This window comes from Anabrus simplex, chromosome 8 (genome assembly GCF_040414725.1).
Source record: "Anabrus simplex isolate iqAnaSimp1 chromosome 8, ASM4041472v1, whole genome shotgun sequence".
Taxonomy (NCBI): Eukaryota; Metazoa; Arthropoda; class Insecta; order Orthoptera; family Tettigoniidae; genus Anabrus; species Anabrus simplex.
Window position 1 is genome coordinate 224,656,635 of NC_090272.1, and position 17,784 is coordinate 224,674,418.

At 37.8% G+C, this 17,784-nt stretch overlaps 1 protein-coding gene across 2 annotated transcripts in view; it reads left to right on the forward strand.

Moving 5' to 3' along the window:
• Positions 1-17,784, forward strand: part of Mekk1 (mitogen-activated protein kinase kinase kinase 4) — a 258,470-nt gene that overhangs the window by 78,431 nt on the left and 162,255 nt on the right. For both annotated transcript variants that reach the window (XM_067152711.2, XM_067152712.2), the window contains exon 8: positions 12,274-12,467. In XM_067152711.2, coding sequence (XP_067008812.2) covers positions 12,274-12,467 — 194 coding nt within the window. The remainder of the gene's footprint in view (positions 1-12,273; positions 12,468-17,784) is intronic.

The window sequence follows — 17,784 nt, forward strand, 5'->3', positions numbered from 1 at the left end:
GCTGCACCAGCCGTCAGGCGTTTTGTCTTTTCTCCATCTTCCGTATCATACAACAGAGTGCGATCTTTGAAGTAATCTCTCATTATGCGCATAAGATATTGTGGTAGCTTGAAAGTTTCCTCAAGAGCTACCAACATGTCGCTCCATCTTGCCGAATTGAAGGCATTTTTCACATCCAGGGTTACAAGAAGTGTCAATTTACGGGAATGATGATTGCCCATTTGTGCCCTTTCTGCTGTATTCACCACCTCCCACACTGCATCCAGCATCGAGTGTCCCCTCCGAAATCCATGTTGGCGAACAGATAGATCCCCTGCTAGTTGAACTGCTGAGAGGATTCTGGGCTGCAGAAGTTTCTCCAGGTCTTTTCCGGCTGTGTCCAGCATACATAAAGGTCTATAACCGCCAAGTTTTCCTTTGCTGATCAGAACCAAACGAGCCATTTTCCATCGGGGACTAAAAACACCCGTTTGCAGGCAATGATTGTACATATTCAGCAACAGTTCTGGACATAGTTCTGCTATTATCTTTAACACTTCTGTAGGTATACCATCTGGTCCTGGAGTTTTCTTGTTTCTAAGAGAGCTAATAGCTCTATTCAGCTCTTCTACAGTGAAGAGGGGTATGTCATCCAGTTCTTTTTCGTCATCACAGTCAATCCTCTCTGGATGGTCTGGGAATAGTGTATCCACAATTTGTTTAATAATAATAATAATAATAATAATAATAATAATAATAATAATAATAATAATAATATAATAATAATAATAATAATAATCTGACTGGACTTTCCCGAAGATAACCTCTACATACCATACCTTGCTTCTGCAGATGATCTGGCAATACTAACAGAGGATGAGGAGACTGCCTTTAACCCTTTGCAGTCCAATTTTCTGTCACTAGTTCCAGTAGTCTGGTCCAAATTAATTTTGCACATTTTTACCTAGTCAGATTAAACTCAGAACTTTTATTATATTATTATTATTTTTATTATTATGATTATTATATTCTATAAACGTTCCATTGAGTTACTTACAGCTTTACACAAAAGTCATCAGTGCAGGCGTGAAAAATAACATAAAAAACTGAAATGGAGTGATGCAGCTAGGAGGAACCTGCGGTCTTCTAGTTTTGTGACCTGATGAATAACTTAGTCTAGGAGGCTAACGATCATGCAGTGTTACATTCCGGTAAACACTATTGTTGTTTGCATTCCCATTTGTGTGCGTGGAAGTATTTTCAGCATCACTGTTACTCAAATTATCAACACTGACCTGAGAAACGTCATTGCCGTGCGCCGTATCCCCTCCTCCACCCCGGCCCATTACCTTCACGCGTCTTCATGCTTTTATAGCAGTCACTGGAACTTCCTTTTCCGAATCTTCAGAAACAGAATATGATAGCCCGGCATTATTCCGTGTTTTTTTACGCACAGGCCCAGTCACTGAAGTTTCACTTGCAAGTTCTCTACACCTTCATCTTCACTTGACAGTTCTCTAAACTCTTTGTCTAATTCAAATAAATAATCGTCACTGCTGTCTAAATAAACGTGCATACGTATTTCTTCTTCATTCATATTTGCTGCTTTATATCGCAAATTCAACTGAGACAATTCGCATTCACAGATAAACATGCCTAGTACAACACGTGTGCAGCACTACTCAATGTAAACACAGCTGACAGGCCGCAGGTAACCATGACGATACACGGCTACATATATCTCGTATTATTTCCATGGAGATAAGAGAACGGCTTCCTTTGTGCACACAAATTTGCTCTAGAAACTCCAGGGATATCGATCGACCTCAATCAGGTCAAAAAACTTTAATGAATAACTTCTCAAGTAGAATGAAACATAATGTCGAGGTGACCTCGATGTTGGACTGGCAAAGGTTAAACAGCTTGAGATACTTAAAGTCCAAAAAAGGTGGGACTACAGATATCATTCGAGAAAAATAAATTCTTTTGTTCAAAGACAGATATCAAGAGCTTGAGAACAAAATATGGTATAATTGACAGGGTTCCTTACTTTAAATACCTCGGAGAATTTATCAAACCGACAGGCCTTGAAAAGATATCATAACAAACTCGTCTCTAAAAAATTAAGACAATATTAACGCTAGTCCAATCATCTACAACAAAAAATCCATGTCAAGACATACAAAAATTTGGCATTACAACACAGTCATAAAACCAATAGTCTTTTATACAAGTAAAACACTGGCACTTAACAGAAAAAAAAAGAACTTGGAGACATCAAAAAAGAAGAGAGAAAGATCATTAGGTAAATCTTAGGAGCAGTATACACCCTAGCCTCTTACAGGTTGTAATCAATCAAAACAATAGAAAACAGTTGTAATCCAACCAGCGAGGTGAACGGACGTGTATTGCTGAGTGTGTGACAAGAGTGCATACGCAGAAGAATGGGAGTGTCGACCGAACAATACAGGTGTGCTATAGGGAGGTGGCATTGTAAGATGAAAGTGATATCCATTCACATTGTCAACAGTCCCTGTAATGTTATACAGTTTGTGTTAAAAGCCTGTGTTGTGGTGGTACTATTGGTGATTGGTGGTGTGGAATTGAATCTGGGCCCTGGACTATCTTGGGAGGATATTCAGAAGCTGAAGGAAGTTATGAAGGATCTATTGATGGACCAGAACAAGGAACTGCAAGACATGAAGACTGTTTTAAAAACTAAACTAAGTTAACTTTGAGATGGAGGAAATTAAGAATAAAGCTCTGGACTTAGAGGTAAGGGTAAGGAAGCTTGAGATGGAGGAATAGAAGGGAGAAAGGGAAGATAGGAAGAGAAATATAATTATATATGAACTGGCTGATTCGGAGAAGGAAAATTTTAACGATATGTTGGACAAAATAATTGCCTTAATACGTGAAAAACTCAAAGTGGAGTGTAGTGAGTGTGATATTGATAATGCTTTTAGAATGGCAAAAAATATGGGAAGAAGGCAAATTAAAGTATGTATGGTGTCAAGCCTAAAAACTGGAAGAATTTTGGAGAACACATACACCTGAAAGGATAAAAAATTTGGAGTAGGAAAGAACTGGATGTGAAAGAAATGAAAAATATGAAGATACTACGCTTCCATTTATCTCAAGCAAGGAAGTCAGTAGTAAAAGCATTTATCACCGGAAACAGGCTTGTGGTGGTAGGTGATTCTTGGTCGAGGAAATGGTCTGCCGAGCAGTTGCAGGAGATAATTCAACGATCAGAGATGTCGGCAGTGTAGAAGGTCAATGTCACGGCTGGTGCACGCAAGAATGGTGAAACAGCGGGAGCAGCTGAAGTAGAAATGTTATCTGAGCTACAGGTTCAGCGAATGCAAGGTTGGAGAAAGGAAGTGAACTAACAGCTGTACCTACAGAAGTCTTGGACGTCGGTCTAGTGGACTACCAGTTCGAGTCGCATTGCAGGATCCAGCAGAGGGACAGAAGACAGGAGAGAAACAATGGCTAAAGGTAAAAGTTTAAGTCTAAAGAACTTGTGGTCCAAAAAGGACAAGTCACATGAGGACACTATGGTCAAAGAAATTATTAGTTCACAAGAATACAGCATTTTAGAAGTAGAGAAATCGAGGGTAACAAGAAGCAAGCCTACCAACCTGTCAGAGGGTAAAAATAACTAGAATGGAGACTAGGATGTGTGAATATAGGGGGATTTTTGAAAAGGTAGGGAAAAAAAGAGGTAAAACAATACCGAAATGGACATTATTACCTTCGTTGAGAGTTGCATTGCACTATGATACAAAGTCCATGAGGATGGTTTTAAAATATATAACAAGACAAGAGATAGGAGAGTTTGAATGGGCAGGTATCCTGGTGGAACCCTGATAAGGAAGATATACAGGAGAAAATTGACCTTGTAGAAACAGAAATGCAAGAAGTTCTTTGGATAAAAATAAAGACGAATGGGAAGGGTGAAATAAGCTCATGTCTTGGTTTGTCTACAGCCCGTCGGAAGGTTCCCCATTTGCAAACAAACATTTTTTCCTTGAGTTAGGAATGGAAATAAGCAGATTAAGGAATATGTATGAAGATGTAGGTATTGTGCTTATGGGGGACTTCAGTGCGAGGATTGCAGATCGAAAACCAGTGTATGGTAAAGAGGTAGAGACAAAAGTAGTTAATAAGAGAACAAGTCAAGATGTAGGTATGGCAAAAAATTACTAGAACTATGTGGTACAGAAAAACTGTATATTCTGAATGGGTGGTGGCCAGGAGAAGAAGTGGGTAACTTGACATATAACAGAAACGGGATGAAGTGATATAGATCTAGTACTATGAAAGATCAAATCCAGGGAACTATAGAGGGATAATGTTACTACATACCTGCCAACTTTCCTGATTTAGGCGGGAGACTTCCGATTTTCGACACTTTTTCCCGCCTCCCGATTATTTGATTATTTCTTTAGATTTTAGCTTATTTTTGTTGAACTTCAAACATTTGTTTTCAAATCCCGTCATTTCAGCTTTGTACACCAGTAGCCGGAAGTCCTTCGCTCATTGGCCGCTTTCAAATGAAATATCGATGTTTATTGAAACCTGTATATCGCAACGCATTTATCGGTTGTCGATCTCTCGTTCTAGTTGATTCTAGAGACTAGTCGCTAGATTTGGAGTCTTTTTTTAGTAATTTAGTGACAGAATTTCAAAGAAAGCGACTAGTGACGAGATTTTAGGAACCATTTTGAGACAATTCTGGCAAATTTTAATTTATTACTTGATAAAAATAGCATTGTGCTTTGCATAATCTCGTGGGCGCATGATGCAATATATTCATCTATGCATTTGCTAAGTAATGGCATCTGAGTGCATGACTGATTCATATGTGCGGAGCTTGACTTCATACTATTTTCGGAAGACTTACCAGCAAACAATGATCTTGCTCACATACTTCCTGTGAGGGTATAGAAATGTGTAATTTTTAGCCTCATATAGCAACATTCGGGTTTTGATATAATGAGTGTTATAATATATACCATAGTACTCGTGTATTATGCAAAACATGTACAATAAGCAGTTTTGACCAATTGTTTCTAATTTTTCGTAATTTTCGAATCAAAATCTCCTGATTTTTGTTTTGTAAAGATGGCAGGTATGTTACTAGATTCTCTAAGTAAGATTTATACAGGGATATTGGCAAAAAGACTAATGAATTGGGCAGAAGGTTGCTCAGTCCTGATGGTACTCCAGTCAGGATTTAGGAAGGGAATGAGTACAAGTGACAAGATAATGGTTGTTAAAACATTAATGGATAAGTACATGAAAAAGAAAACAGGCAAATTGTACATCACGGCCATCAATTTAGAGAAAGCTTTTGACTCTGTGAGCAGACGGGCTGTCGTCTATATGTTGAGTCATCTCGGAATATCAAGGAAGGTGATAAGGGCAATTGAAAGTACGTATGGGGAATTTAAATGTTCTATCAAAGTGAAAGATGGGGTAGTAGTAGGAGAGATTTTTTCAAAACTGGGTCTCGAACAAGGTTGCAGATTATCACCAATATTGTTTTTATTATTTATTAATGACATTTTCCATTCTGAAGGCTTTGAGAAAAGAGCATTTTCTTGTCGCGGGAACAAATATATTCCGGGTCTTATCTTTGCAGGCAATATCCTGCTGCTCACATTAACCCCTGTCAAAATGCGAAACAGTATTAATGGGATAGTAATTTACTGTAAAGAGTGTAATCTAAAAATCAGTCCCAATAAAACCAGAGTTATGGTGTGTAAAAGGAGAGACAAACTCTCAAAACGTGAACAGTGATGGATGGGTAAGACAAAATTAGAAGTGTAAAAAAATATCGAATACCTAGGGACGATCAGAAGCAGCAGTGGAAGATGGTTAGAACAGATAAAACAAGCAAAAATGAAGGGAGTAAGTGCTCTGGCTAGTATAAAAATATTGGACAAAAAGATGCCAAACATCGAATATGGAGTTCAGAAAAACGTATTTAATTCAGTAGTTAAAAACGAAGCTATTGTATGGAGCAGAAATATGGGGAGTAGATGATGGAATTGTAACATTAGATATAGTTGTAAGTAAATTTGCCAAAATAATGATGGGACTGCCAAGCTGTACTGCAAATAGCAGAGTGAAAAAGATGTGTGAAGGGATGAGTATACGGGTGGATATGTTAAACGAATAATTAAATATTGGTGGAGGCTAAAGATGAGGGCAGGGGGTGAAATTCTAAGGATAGCATACCAGCACCAAATGAAACATCAGAATGAGGGTTACTGGGTGGATGGAGTGAAGAAGCTTCTGGATGACATAGGAATGGGATACTAATGGGAAAGAAATTTATCAAGGAATGATAAGGGATTGTGTAAAACGGTGGTTCAAAGAGTGAAAGACAGTGAAAGACAAACAATAAGGTCAGACTGTAATAGTAAGAGAACACTGGTTGAATTTTGTAAAATAAGTGAAAACATGACAGTAAGGATTGAAATGTTAATAAAAAGCGAAATGAGAGGGATAATTTGGTGGTTCATGGGAGTATATAAGAATAAAGCTCTAAGACAAAAAAATGAGGTAAATCTCTGTATTTTATGCAATAAGGACGTGGAAGTTGCTCACTTACTAAAAGACTGTAAAGGAACAAGAAACATAAGAGGGAAATATATAGATGGAAAGGATATGAGTAAAATCGATAATGAACCTGAATTTTACACCATTGCTAAGCTAATAGGCAGAGAAAGGAAGATACCAGGAAAAACTTTGTAATATTATAAGAGAAATGTGGGGAAAGAAATTAAGAGAGGATGACAAAAGAGAAAATAAGGTAGGAGAAGATACATAATTATTTGTAGGTGTAAAAATATTATTAAATGTGGCAATAGATAAATGATTGTATTGTGGGGTTGCTGTTCATTTTTTCTCAAGTTAACTATTAAACTGCATAAGAAATGTAAATACTTCAGAGAAAATTACATGTGGTTATGGAAGAGGTATCCTGGACTGTATAACTTAGTTAAAATCCAGGAAATACCTCATAAGGATAAGGTTGTATACATTCAAAGATATACCTAAGTAACTGTTACAGAATATGTCTGTAGTAGTGAATTATAATTGAATTAGGTATGATGGCAGTTTGTTAGTTGTGAGAAATGTGTTACATTTTGAAATCTAACAAAACCAGTGGCATATGATTGCGACGGATGGATGCTCTTTCCCCCAGTTTGTGGTCATCCGCGATTGGGAGCGGGGGTTCTGTTCGTTGTCCTCGTCTATTCGTATGTAGTATGATAATGATGTATAATATGTATGGGTATACAACATATACTAACATTATTTAACTTTTAACGAATTGGAATATATTTGTTTTTTTTCTGTTTTTGTTTGTTTGTTTGTTTGTTTGTTTGTTTGTTTGTTTGTAGTACGTTCAAATCTAACTACATGTAATGTTTTAGATTACAATAAACGAATACACTTTTCCCAGTTGATAGTCATCGGTGATTGGGAGGGAAGTGTATTAGTTCGCTCGTTCGCTCGTTCATTCATTCGTTCAGAACAACAGAAAAGTTCTCAAACATTGAAATTGACATTAGGAAAAGGCAAATGAAATTCTTTGGTCATCTCACTACACTACCAGAAAATCAATTGACAAAAAGGATAATAGATTATGTAACCTTGGTTAAGAAACAACACCCTGGCTTAACGAACTTCAAAAGGACCTCAAAAACGCAAACATAAGTTCAACAGACATTCTAGAAAGAGACATCTTTAGACACAAAGTAAACAATTGGGAGGCTACATCAGAGCAACAACAACAAAAACAGTACAGACCAAAGTGGTCGGCAGAACGTAAACAAGCCTTCTCAGAGAGATGAAAGCCTACTGGAACAACAAGAAGAACCCACAGAAGAATTGAGTTATTTGTTTAACGTCTTCCAACATTGAAAGAATTCGCTAATAATAATAATAATAATAATAATAATAATAACAATAATAATAATAATAATAATAATAATAATAATAATAATAAGTGTTTCGTGGATAATGCAGTAATTATTAGTGATATTTCCAAGTGAACTGTGCTTTGACACTTCATCTCACAAGTGCATTTATAGGTTGCTTCAGACATTCAATTTCATTACAAATTATAGAACGTTCAAGAATCATTCTAAAGTGAAGTTATTCCATCAGACACTATATTTCCTGATGTGAGTAGGAATTAACTGTGCATTTATTAGTGCAAAGGAACAGTGTTAATTTCCAGTCAGGCGAAGGGATTCAAACCTACCGTCCCCCCCCCCCCCCTCTCTCTCTCTCTCACACACACAAATGAACAATAAGTGCACCATCTGTATCATATGTTTTGATTTCTTTTCTTCTTTGGTTAACACGGTTTTTAAGTTTCAATTATGTTTTGTGCTAACCCCTGTTTTCACTGTATTTTATCACAGCAAGTTGTTTCTTGCTCCACATGATGATGTAAATATTGTATATTGTGCTAATTTTGTTTCCGTAATGTCTCTCTTTTGTTTTTTTCCATTTGTTCCTTCATTATGTTTTTTGGCATTTTTTAGCTTGTATTATGTAAAGTTATTTCAACCCTTCCACTTTTTTCAATGAAGATGGCTCAAACGAGCCAAAACATGTTTGAATTTGATTACTCCATCTAATGATGGAATTATATGATGCATTGAATAGGAGGATACACTCATTTTTTTACCTTTGCAAAGCCAACACTTCTGTCACCCTCAGCCCAGCCACCAAACACCAACACACCAAGTGTCAAACCGACTTCACCTCGGAGCCCAACTTTCACACCTGTCCGCGGCTAGCCTCCCTTTTTATAGCTCGGCTGATTTGAACCAGAAATTTTGCGAGGTGACTAGAGGCAGAACATTCCCATTCAATCTCCAAGAAACTCACAGGTAAGCTGGCTGACGAGAACAATACATGGAAAGGCCAGCCTCACCCTATAATTTCAAGAGACTATTCTCATTTTAGATCCCGTATTGAAAGGAGAATAATAAAACTTTGTTTTTCACCTATTCAGTACTTTACTTACCCTACAAGCCGGCTGGGAGATCCCAGGTCGTGTGAGTCTCTCGCCCCTTCCTGGAAATACCGAAAGGGCCTGCCACAGGGCTGGCACTTAACAGTATAATGTCCATTTTTTATACCTGTTTTCTTTAAATGGAATTGAATACTTTATTCTAAATGCAGTATAAATGCATTAAGGCTTTGAATTTGAAAGGGTCAAATGAGAAGAAATTATCATGCAATTTTATTCTGTGCCAAAAATAAGTTAGGCAGTATTTAAAGTTTACGGCATTAACTTGTGAATAATTTACAGCACAGCATTACAGCGTTCCCTTAAAAAGAGTTGGTCAGATTTGTTTGTCGTCTACACTTTGCAAGTGTTTTTTTCTTTTGCACACTTGATAACTTCAGCCCTTTTGCAGTTTCTATCAAACATTTATGTTTAGATACCACGGCACTTGAGACACCTGACAAGTGACTGAAGGTAAATATAAAGTTACAGTGTGTGTCTGTGATTGATTGTGGTAACAGGATTTCGGACCCATCCGTCAGACAATATTTTAAAACCTTCACCTGCTGGAGCCTTAGGTGGCTAAGTTGGCAGATAAAGTACTACTGCAGAACTCTTATTGTCTGCTTGTTGATACAGTACATTTCTGTCCTCAGAACTAATTTTATTCCATACTGTGACAAAATTTACCTCTTTCCACATTCAAAAGTATGGAAAGTGACACTTTACACTTCAGTAGCTACTTTCTGTATACTTTTATTTTAAATGTGTCTCAGATTGGTTGAACTTAAGTTCACTTACGAACAGCTTCTCCGAGTGGTTCAAATTTCCTTACAAGTATTGATTTTCTGAATTTCCTTCCATATTTATTATTTGGCCATTCCTTATCTATAATTTGTTCACGTTCTGTTGTATTGATAATGATGACCATGACACTATTGCACATGATTTGGGTGGCAACGTGTCATTATTTCTTCTTCTTGTTTTATGACCGCATAGGATCACTTTAGTCAGTCCATCATTCAGGTCTCTTTGAAGGGACTGTTTGGGCTTTGCGGTCCTCCCAGTACTTCTTCAGATGCTCCGATCTTCGTGCCCATTCATCGGTTGAAAATTTGCATGATGTTGGTTTGTTTCGCGTAAGGGTAAAGCAAAGATTTGTATTCAATTTTATCTGATTTGTGGTGTCTTCTGTTGTAAGGCCTATTTCCTTCAGAACCTCTCGTATTTCTCTGATCCATTTACATCCTGTTGTGGTCGTTTTTGAGACAAGATTGTGTTGTACTAGTTGTTTCAGAGGTCTCGAATCCTACGTTCTCATGATATGTCCATAGAATCCCAGTCTCCTCTTACGCGTAATATCTGTAATGGGTTCTAGCTCTTTGTAAATGACTTTGTTAGGTATTATCCACCACTGTCCATCATTCTGGTATTTTTTGAGGTCCTTCCAATCCTCCTTTCAACTTTCTGAAGTCTGTCAGTCATTGATTGTTTATTCAGGTGAAAAAGTGTTTCTGCTGCATATGTAGCTTCCAGTTTTATAACTGTGTTGTACCCATAGTTTTATTTTTGCATTTATTGATAGATATTTGTTTTTGTAGATATCCCATGTTAATTTATGTGCCTTACCTAATCTATTTGTTCTTGTTTGGATTGAGATTTTTTCATTTAGGTTATGTGTTATTACTTCTTCAAGATATTTAAATTGAGTTACTATTTTGATTATATTACCATTTATGGTAACTTCTTTTAGTTGTGTTGGTTTTTGGGTCATAATTTCAGTTTTTTCAAATGACATTTTGAGGCCAATTTTATTTGCAATGTTTTGAAGTTCTGATATCTGGGTTTTTGCTTCTTTTATGTCCACTGCTAGTAATGCTAAATCGTCGGTAAAACCCAGGCAATTTGTTTTTTTCAACCAATCTTTATTTTTGGGGGATATTTCCTAAACCATTCCCTCATTACCTTTTCTAGAGCACGATTAAATAATAGTGGTGAGAGCCCATCTTCCTGCCGTAATCCAGTTTTAATTTCAAATGACTCTGATATTTCACCCCTAAACTTCACTTTTGATTTGGTGTTAGTGAGAGTCAATTGTATCATTTTTATTAATTTGGGGTGTAGTACAAGGTGTCTTAAAATTTTAAACAGAGATTCTGTATGGATGCAGTCATAAACTTTCTTGAAATCTACAAATGTTATCACCATATCTCTGTTTCTTCTCCTGTTATAGTCCATTATCAACTTAAGACTCATGATGTGATCAGGACAGCTCCTCCAGCATCTGAAACCTCCTTGATATTCTCCTAGTTCTTTCTCAAGTTGTAAACTTATCCTATTAAGCATGATTATTTTGTATGTTATTTATAATAAAATATTTCATTTAAAATAAGTAAATTTACCACAGTATGGAATCAAATATTGTACGCAAGAGCCACTAAAGCGAGAAGTGTACCGTACTTGTTTTGATGTATAGATCTCGCTCATAAGATAAAACATCACTTTCTGTGGCTGCTGCATAAATCATCATAATCATTATAGAACCCCTCCAGCGTGCTGCATAGGGTGGTGTTGAATGAGCCTTCACCATCGTTATCTGTCCAGAAATGCCGTCTCTCTCACCATGGACTCCCTGTTTCCCTCCTCTTCTCTTCACATCGTCTCTCACTTGGTGTAGCCATCTCTTCCTGGCCTTCTTCCTTCAGCCGTTCTTTCTAGATATGCATGTGGTGTTCTTGTGCCAGGTATTCACTTTACATGTCCATACCAAGTTAGTCTCGAGGTCCTTGGCTTGTCTGCATAAATAACTACTGTATTTCCATTTGATAACAAACAGTACAGTGTATTAAGTCTTGAAATCCCAGTTCTGTCCATAGTCAAAAGATAAAGCAAGTTTAAGGATTCTCAAACAATTGTCCTTGTCTGTAAACAAGAGTTGATTTTATCATTATTCCTATATTATTACAATTCTAACATATTTGAGGAAAGTCTCTAAGAGGAGTTTTCACTGTATTGAAACCAAATAAAGAATATGTTTAAATTGTGTGTGCAAGATGATTGCTTATTTAAAGCTAGACATCTTCATTATAAAACAATGTTGTGTATTTAGAGAAATAACAGTTATTTGCTGCTCCTACTCTGTCATTGCTACCACTGATTCGTACACATATTTTTGTAGTCTTAGTTTTGATGTTGTGACATTGAAGGTCGTCTGTTAAGGTAACAAACAACTCAACTGTATGTTGCAGGCAATGTGTTTGTGGTACAACATGACCAAACATCATCGACTGAAGCTCTTAATACTTGGGAAGCTCCTGAAGTTTCTGCACTTAAAGCAGAGCAATTGGCCACAATGTGAGGACGACTCTAGCACATCCGGTGTAGGAACCGATACATCAGCCAGTGAAGATACTTCTTACCAGGACATATCTCATCTTTCAAGGTAAGTAAGTATTATTATCCATGTGCATAATGGCCAGGAGATCAACAACTGTTGATAGTTTGGCCACCAGTGAATTATTGTTGGGGGGCTGCGTGACTCAGACGGTTGAGGCACTGGCCTTCTGACCCCAGCTTGTCAGGTCCGATCCTCGCTCAGTCGAGTGGTATTTGAAGGTGCTCAAATACGTCAGACTCGTGTCGGTAGATTTACTGGTACATAAAAGAACTCCTGTGGGACTAAATTCTGGCACCTCACATCTTCGAAAACCGTTAAAGTAGTTAGCGGGACGTAAAGCAACTAACATTATTATTATTATTATTATTATTATTATTATTATTATTATTATTATTATTATTATTATTATTGTTGTTGTTGTTGTTGTTATTTTATAAATAAATAAATAAATAAATAAATAAATAAATAAATAAATAGATAGATAAATAATAAATAAGGTAAGCAAGTATGTAACCCGTAGCAAGCTTGAGAAAGAAAAGAAGAAGAACAACATATGTTCTTACCAGACCTTACAAGGTTAGTTATTACTTGATGTTTGTAATATTCATTCCGAGGTAAAGAGGTAGTGCTGATCTTAGTAAAACCTAATAATGAATGTGAACATTACTATAGCAATAATAGAAGTTAAGTTGTATGAATGTAACACAGTTGGTATCCATCAAAGTTCAGAGCACAATCACCTCTATTGTTCATCCTCTATGAGGACGTGGCGACTGCTGACGTACAAGCACCACTTCCCTGACCTGTGCTATATGCGGACAATGTGATGCTCTTACAGCATACGCGCCTCGTGCTTTAACACCAGATGCAGAATTGGAACGAAAGACTGGCTGGAAATGGACTAAGGCTCAACATCTCAAAAACAGAGTGTGGCATGTAGCCCCCAAACTGATGGGTGCATCAGTATTGACAACCACGACTTGAAGAAGACCACGCAGTTTAAATACCTTGGTCGCTGTTAACATCCGATAGTGATGCCACCAATTATATCAGGTCGAGAGTAAATGCAGAATGGCTCAAGTAGAGAGTAGTTACAGGTGTTTTCTGTGACAAGCACATGCCCGAATATCCCAAGGTAGAAATATATAAGACAGTACTCCACCACAGAAGATATGCGGTTTGCAGACTTCAGCCCAGAAGATGTACAGGATCGAGTAAAATGAAGGCAGCTGACCCCCTGTGGTGGGACATACGCTAGGAAAGAAGAAAGTAATATAAATAGAAAGTTAGGAACATGAATAAGAACTTATAGTAGGATAAATGCAATGACAAGTCAGCATCGGAAGAGGGTGCAGTAGAACAGGAGACAGGGACAAACATAAAACGACAAGGACAGTCTTCACATCTAAACATAGGTGGTATTTCTCCTCATCACTTCCAGTTCTAAATCCATTTCTTCCCGGTCCCCTACCGGCTCGTTTCTGCTTTCCAGTTTCATCAGAAAAGCAACACTCCTTGAGAAAGAAAAAATACTTTGAAATTTCTTCCTTTTTGTTGTTGTTTTGTTTGTTTTGCCACTGGTTTAACATTCCACTAACACATCTAAGGTTTTTGGTGACACAAGGGTGGGAAAAGGCTAGGAATGGGAAGGTAGCGACTGTGGCCTTAATTAAGATACAGCCCCAGCATTTGCCTGATGCGAAAAATGGGAGACCAAGAAAAACAGTCTTCAGGGCTGTCGACGGTGGGATTCGAACCCGCCCTCTCCCGAATGCCAGCTCACAGTTACCGCACGGCCAACTTGCTCGGTCTTAAAAACTTCAAGTCATACATAGAAAGGTAGGAACATGATGAACCCTTGGAAGGAAGAGTAGAATTACTAATTTTCATTGTGCTTTTCAGCAAGTCTAATTTTTCTGCATAGTTTGCATGTATGTTCTGGAATGTCTTCAAAAGGTAGTTCCAGCAGCCAAAATTATTGCTTTCTTAGCACTACCGATGGGCTGCAAATAGAGTTCTTTCAGGTTAAACCTACAGACATGAAGCAAAAACAACCCCAAATTCAGCCAGCTTCAAGAAATGGAGGATCCATCCTAGCACCAGCAAAAGTGAAGTTTCCTGCTTTAATTTAAGTCACAAGATGTCAGGCAGTGTTCTTCAAATATCTTTTACCGAGCTCGATAGCTGCAGTCCCTTAAGTGCGGCCAATATCCAGTATTCGGGAGATAGTGGGTTCGAATCCCACTGTCGGCAGCCCTGAAGATGGTTTTCCGTGGTTTCCCATGTTCACACCAGGCTGTACCTTAATTAAGGCCATGGCCGCTTCCATCCCACTCCCAGCCCTTTCCTGTCCCATCATCTCCATAAGACAAATCTGTGTTGGTGCGACGTAAAGCTAATTAAAAAAAAAAGTAAAAAAAGAATATCTTTTATTGGAAAGGTCCTCAGCACAGTAATTGATCTAAGTTTCTGGCAGTAACATTAGATCAGATATTCTCCTTCAGAAAGCACCTAACAAACACTGCTGTTAATGTCAGAGGCCACATCATTCTGCAGAGGTTATGTGGTACAACTTGAGGAGTTTCTGCGACTACATTGAGATGTTCTGCCATTGGTTTGATCTTCTCTGCAGCTGAAAATTGTGCTCCAGTTTGGCTCAACAGCTGTCATGTGAAACTTGTGTACATGGAGCTCATCAACAATATGAGGATCATTTCACTGGCTTCAGTGTCACGCCTCCCCTACTTCTTAGAGTACAAGCACTGTTCAGAGAATACTAAAAAAATAAATGACAGTTCTGACTTGCCAGTTCATTCCATAGTCTTGATCTCCAGAGAAAGTGGCTCTAATCTCATCACCCATCAATCTGACTCATGCATGGAAGCTGTCTGAAAGTAATTAGAAACTCAGTGCCCATTGGAAGGAAGAGTGGACCAGAAGAACTCCTCTGGCCTTTGCTTTATTCAAACACAGGGTATGGCCTGACTTGAAGAACTTGGTTCATTCTTAATAGGATCCATTGTGGTCATGGTGTCAGCAGTGCAGCTCTCTTCAAGTGGGGGAAGATCCAACCCTAGTGTGACTGTGGAGCCTCCTGACATATTGTGAGAGAATGTGTTGGAAGAGTCTGTTCCGGTGACTGGTCTTACTTTCTGGAGGGAAATACAGCAGCAATGGACAGGGTACTCACCCTTAGACATTAAGAAATAACCTTTTACAAAGTTCTCTCTTATTTTTTTTGTAGCCACAGGTATGTTGTTTATAGACTGGTTGTGTGAAATGATGGGATGGTCTCTCAAAATGTTCTGGAATATGCTCAAAAATTTCAGACATGAGGAGAGATCAGTGATTAACATTGTATATTTTTTTTCTCAGAATATATTGTGATTTTTTTTTCTTTCGTCTCATGCCATTGCATTAGAAGTCATAGCTTTGCTTATGTAGTACACCACTCATATAATACAGAGACTATACTTTGTCATCTCCTTTGAACTTAGGATAATGATAATCTAATCACTATTACAATGTAATTGGTTGCAGAATAAAGTTCACTGCCAAATCTTTAGCTGAGGCTTAGTTATCCATCTATACTTAATATTACTGCTGGGTAACAGAAATGGTCTGCTGTGCATGTTTTGCAGTGCAGTTGGGTAACAGTAGTGGATTGCGCTATAAATTTTACTTGTTATCAAGCATTCTCACCTTCAAAGTAAGACTTGAAACATACTGTGTAAGGAAAGTAGAGAGAGACATTATATGTGTCTAGATGTGGTTGACCAAAATCACAATAAACTGTAAAGCTTACTGCACCTTTCCTTGTTGCGTTCCAGTTTCAAGGCAAAACCATCCTGTCTTACCCATTTGAGTTTGACATAACTACAACGTTGAAAATGCATTGCTTTTTATCATCTTTAATGCTTCTTTTCCAGTACCTCTACGTACAAGATTTTCTCAATTCCCTTTCTACAGAAATCCATTCATAAAGGGAAAACAAATTATGCCTACTAGCATTACCTGACAGGAAGAAAGTTTAAGTTTAACATATTTATTTATTTCAAACAAACTCTTGCCTGTTGCTGTTTCTAAACAACGCACAGTTGGTAAACTGAATTCATACATTCGTCCAGGTTAGACTGTATCATAACTTCGTGTATTATGCACAGGGAAAAGATACTGCTTTCTGTTGTACATTCAAACCCACTGTGAAATACCCGAATATGTGTGTGTTGAAATGCCAAGGTACTTGGATACAAGTCCATTGTCCATACTGATGGGCAGTTTGTGGTCTTCATTAATTTGTGTGCATGTTTGTTTGTGTTCCTGTGTCCTGTATGATGACTGCATATTATGTGTTTGCATCATCATCATCATCATCATCATCATCATCATCATCATCATCATCCTAAACCATCTCCAGTTTCCCGGGTGTGGTATATGAGCCTCCTCCATCTCATCCTGTCCTTGTACCATTCTTCCTCCACCAACTTGTCCCAATCATGACCTCTCAGCAGTACATCGCTCTTAACTAAATCTATTCATTTCCTTCGTGGCCTTCCCACGGGTCGTCTTCCTTCTACTTTTCTGTCAAATTCCTTCCTTGCATTTCTGTTTACTGGCATCCTCTTCATGTGACCAAACCACTTCAGTCTTGATATCTGAATCTTATTGAGGAGAGAATCATCTATTCCTACTTCTTCTCTAATCTTCTCATTCCTAATCTTGTCTTTCCTGGTTTTCTGGATCATAGTGTGTAGGAATTTCATTTCAGCTGCCTGAAGTTTGGAATTATCTCTATTGGTCATTGTTGTGGTTTCAAGACTGTATGTAAGAATTGGTGTATAATAGGACTTGTACAATGTCATTTTTGTTTTCATGTGTATTTGCTCATCCCACAGCAGGTGTCTTCCCTGGTGGTAAAATTGTGTTGCTGTATTGATTCGATTGTTCACCTCATGTTTTGCTAGGTTGTCATTTGATATAACGCTACCCAAGTATTTGAAAACTGGAACGCTGTCCAGTTGGGCTTCATTTAACATGACTGTTGGTTCTGCTCCTTCCCCATACACTTTCATCACCACCGTTTTGGTTTTGCTGATGTTTAAACCATTTTTTTTAAACTCCTCATTCCAGCTTTGCATTCTCTCTCTCAATTCCTCTTCTGAGTCACTCCAGATCGCAACATCATCTGCAAATGTGAAGGCTTTGATATCTCCATGTTCTTTCCTTTTATTAGATTTCATTACTACATCCATTACAATAATAAATAGAAGTGGTGACAATGAGCTGCCCTGCTACACTCCTCTCTTTGTTTCAAACCAGTCCGACAAACCACATCCTACTTGAATACAACTTCTATTCCCAC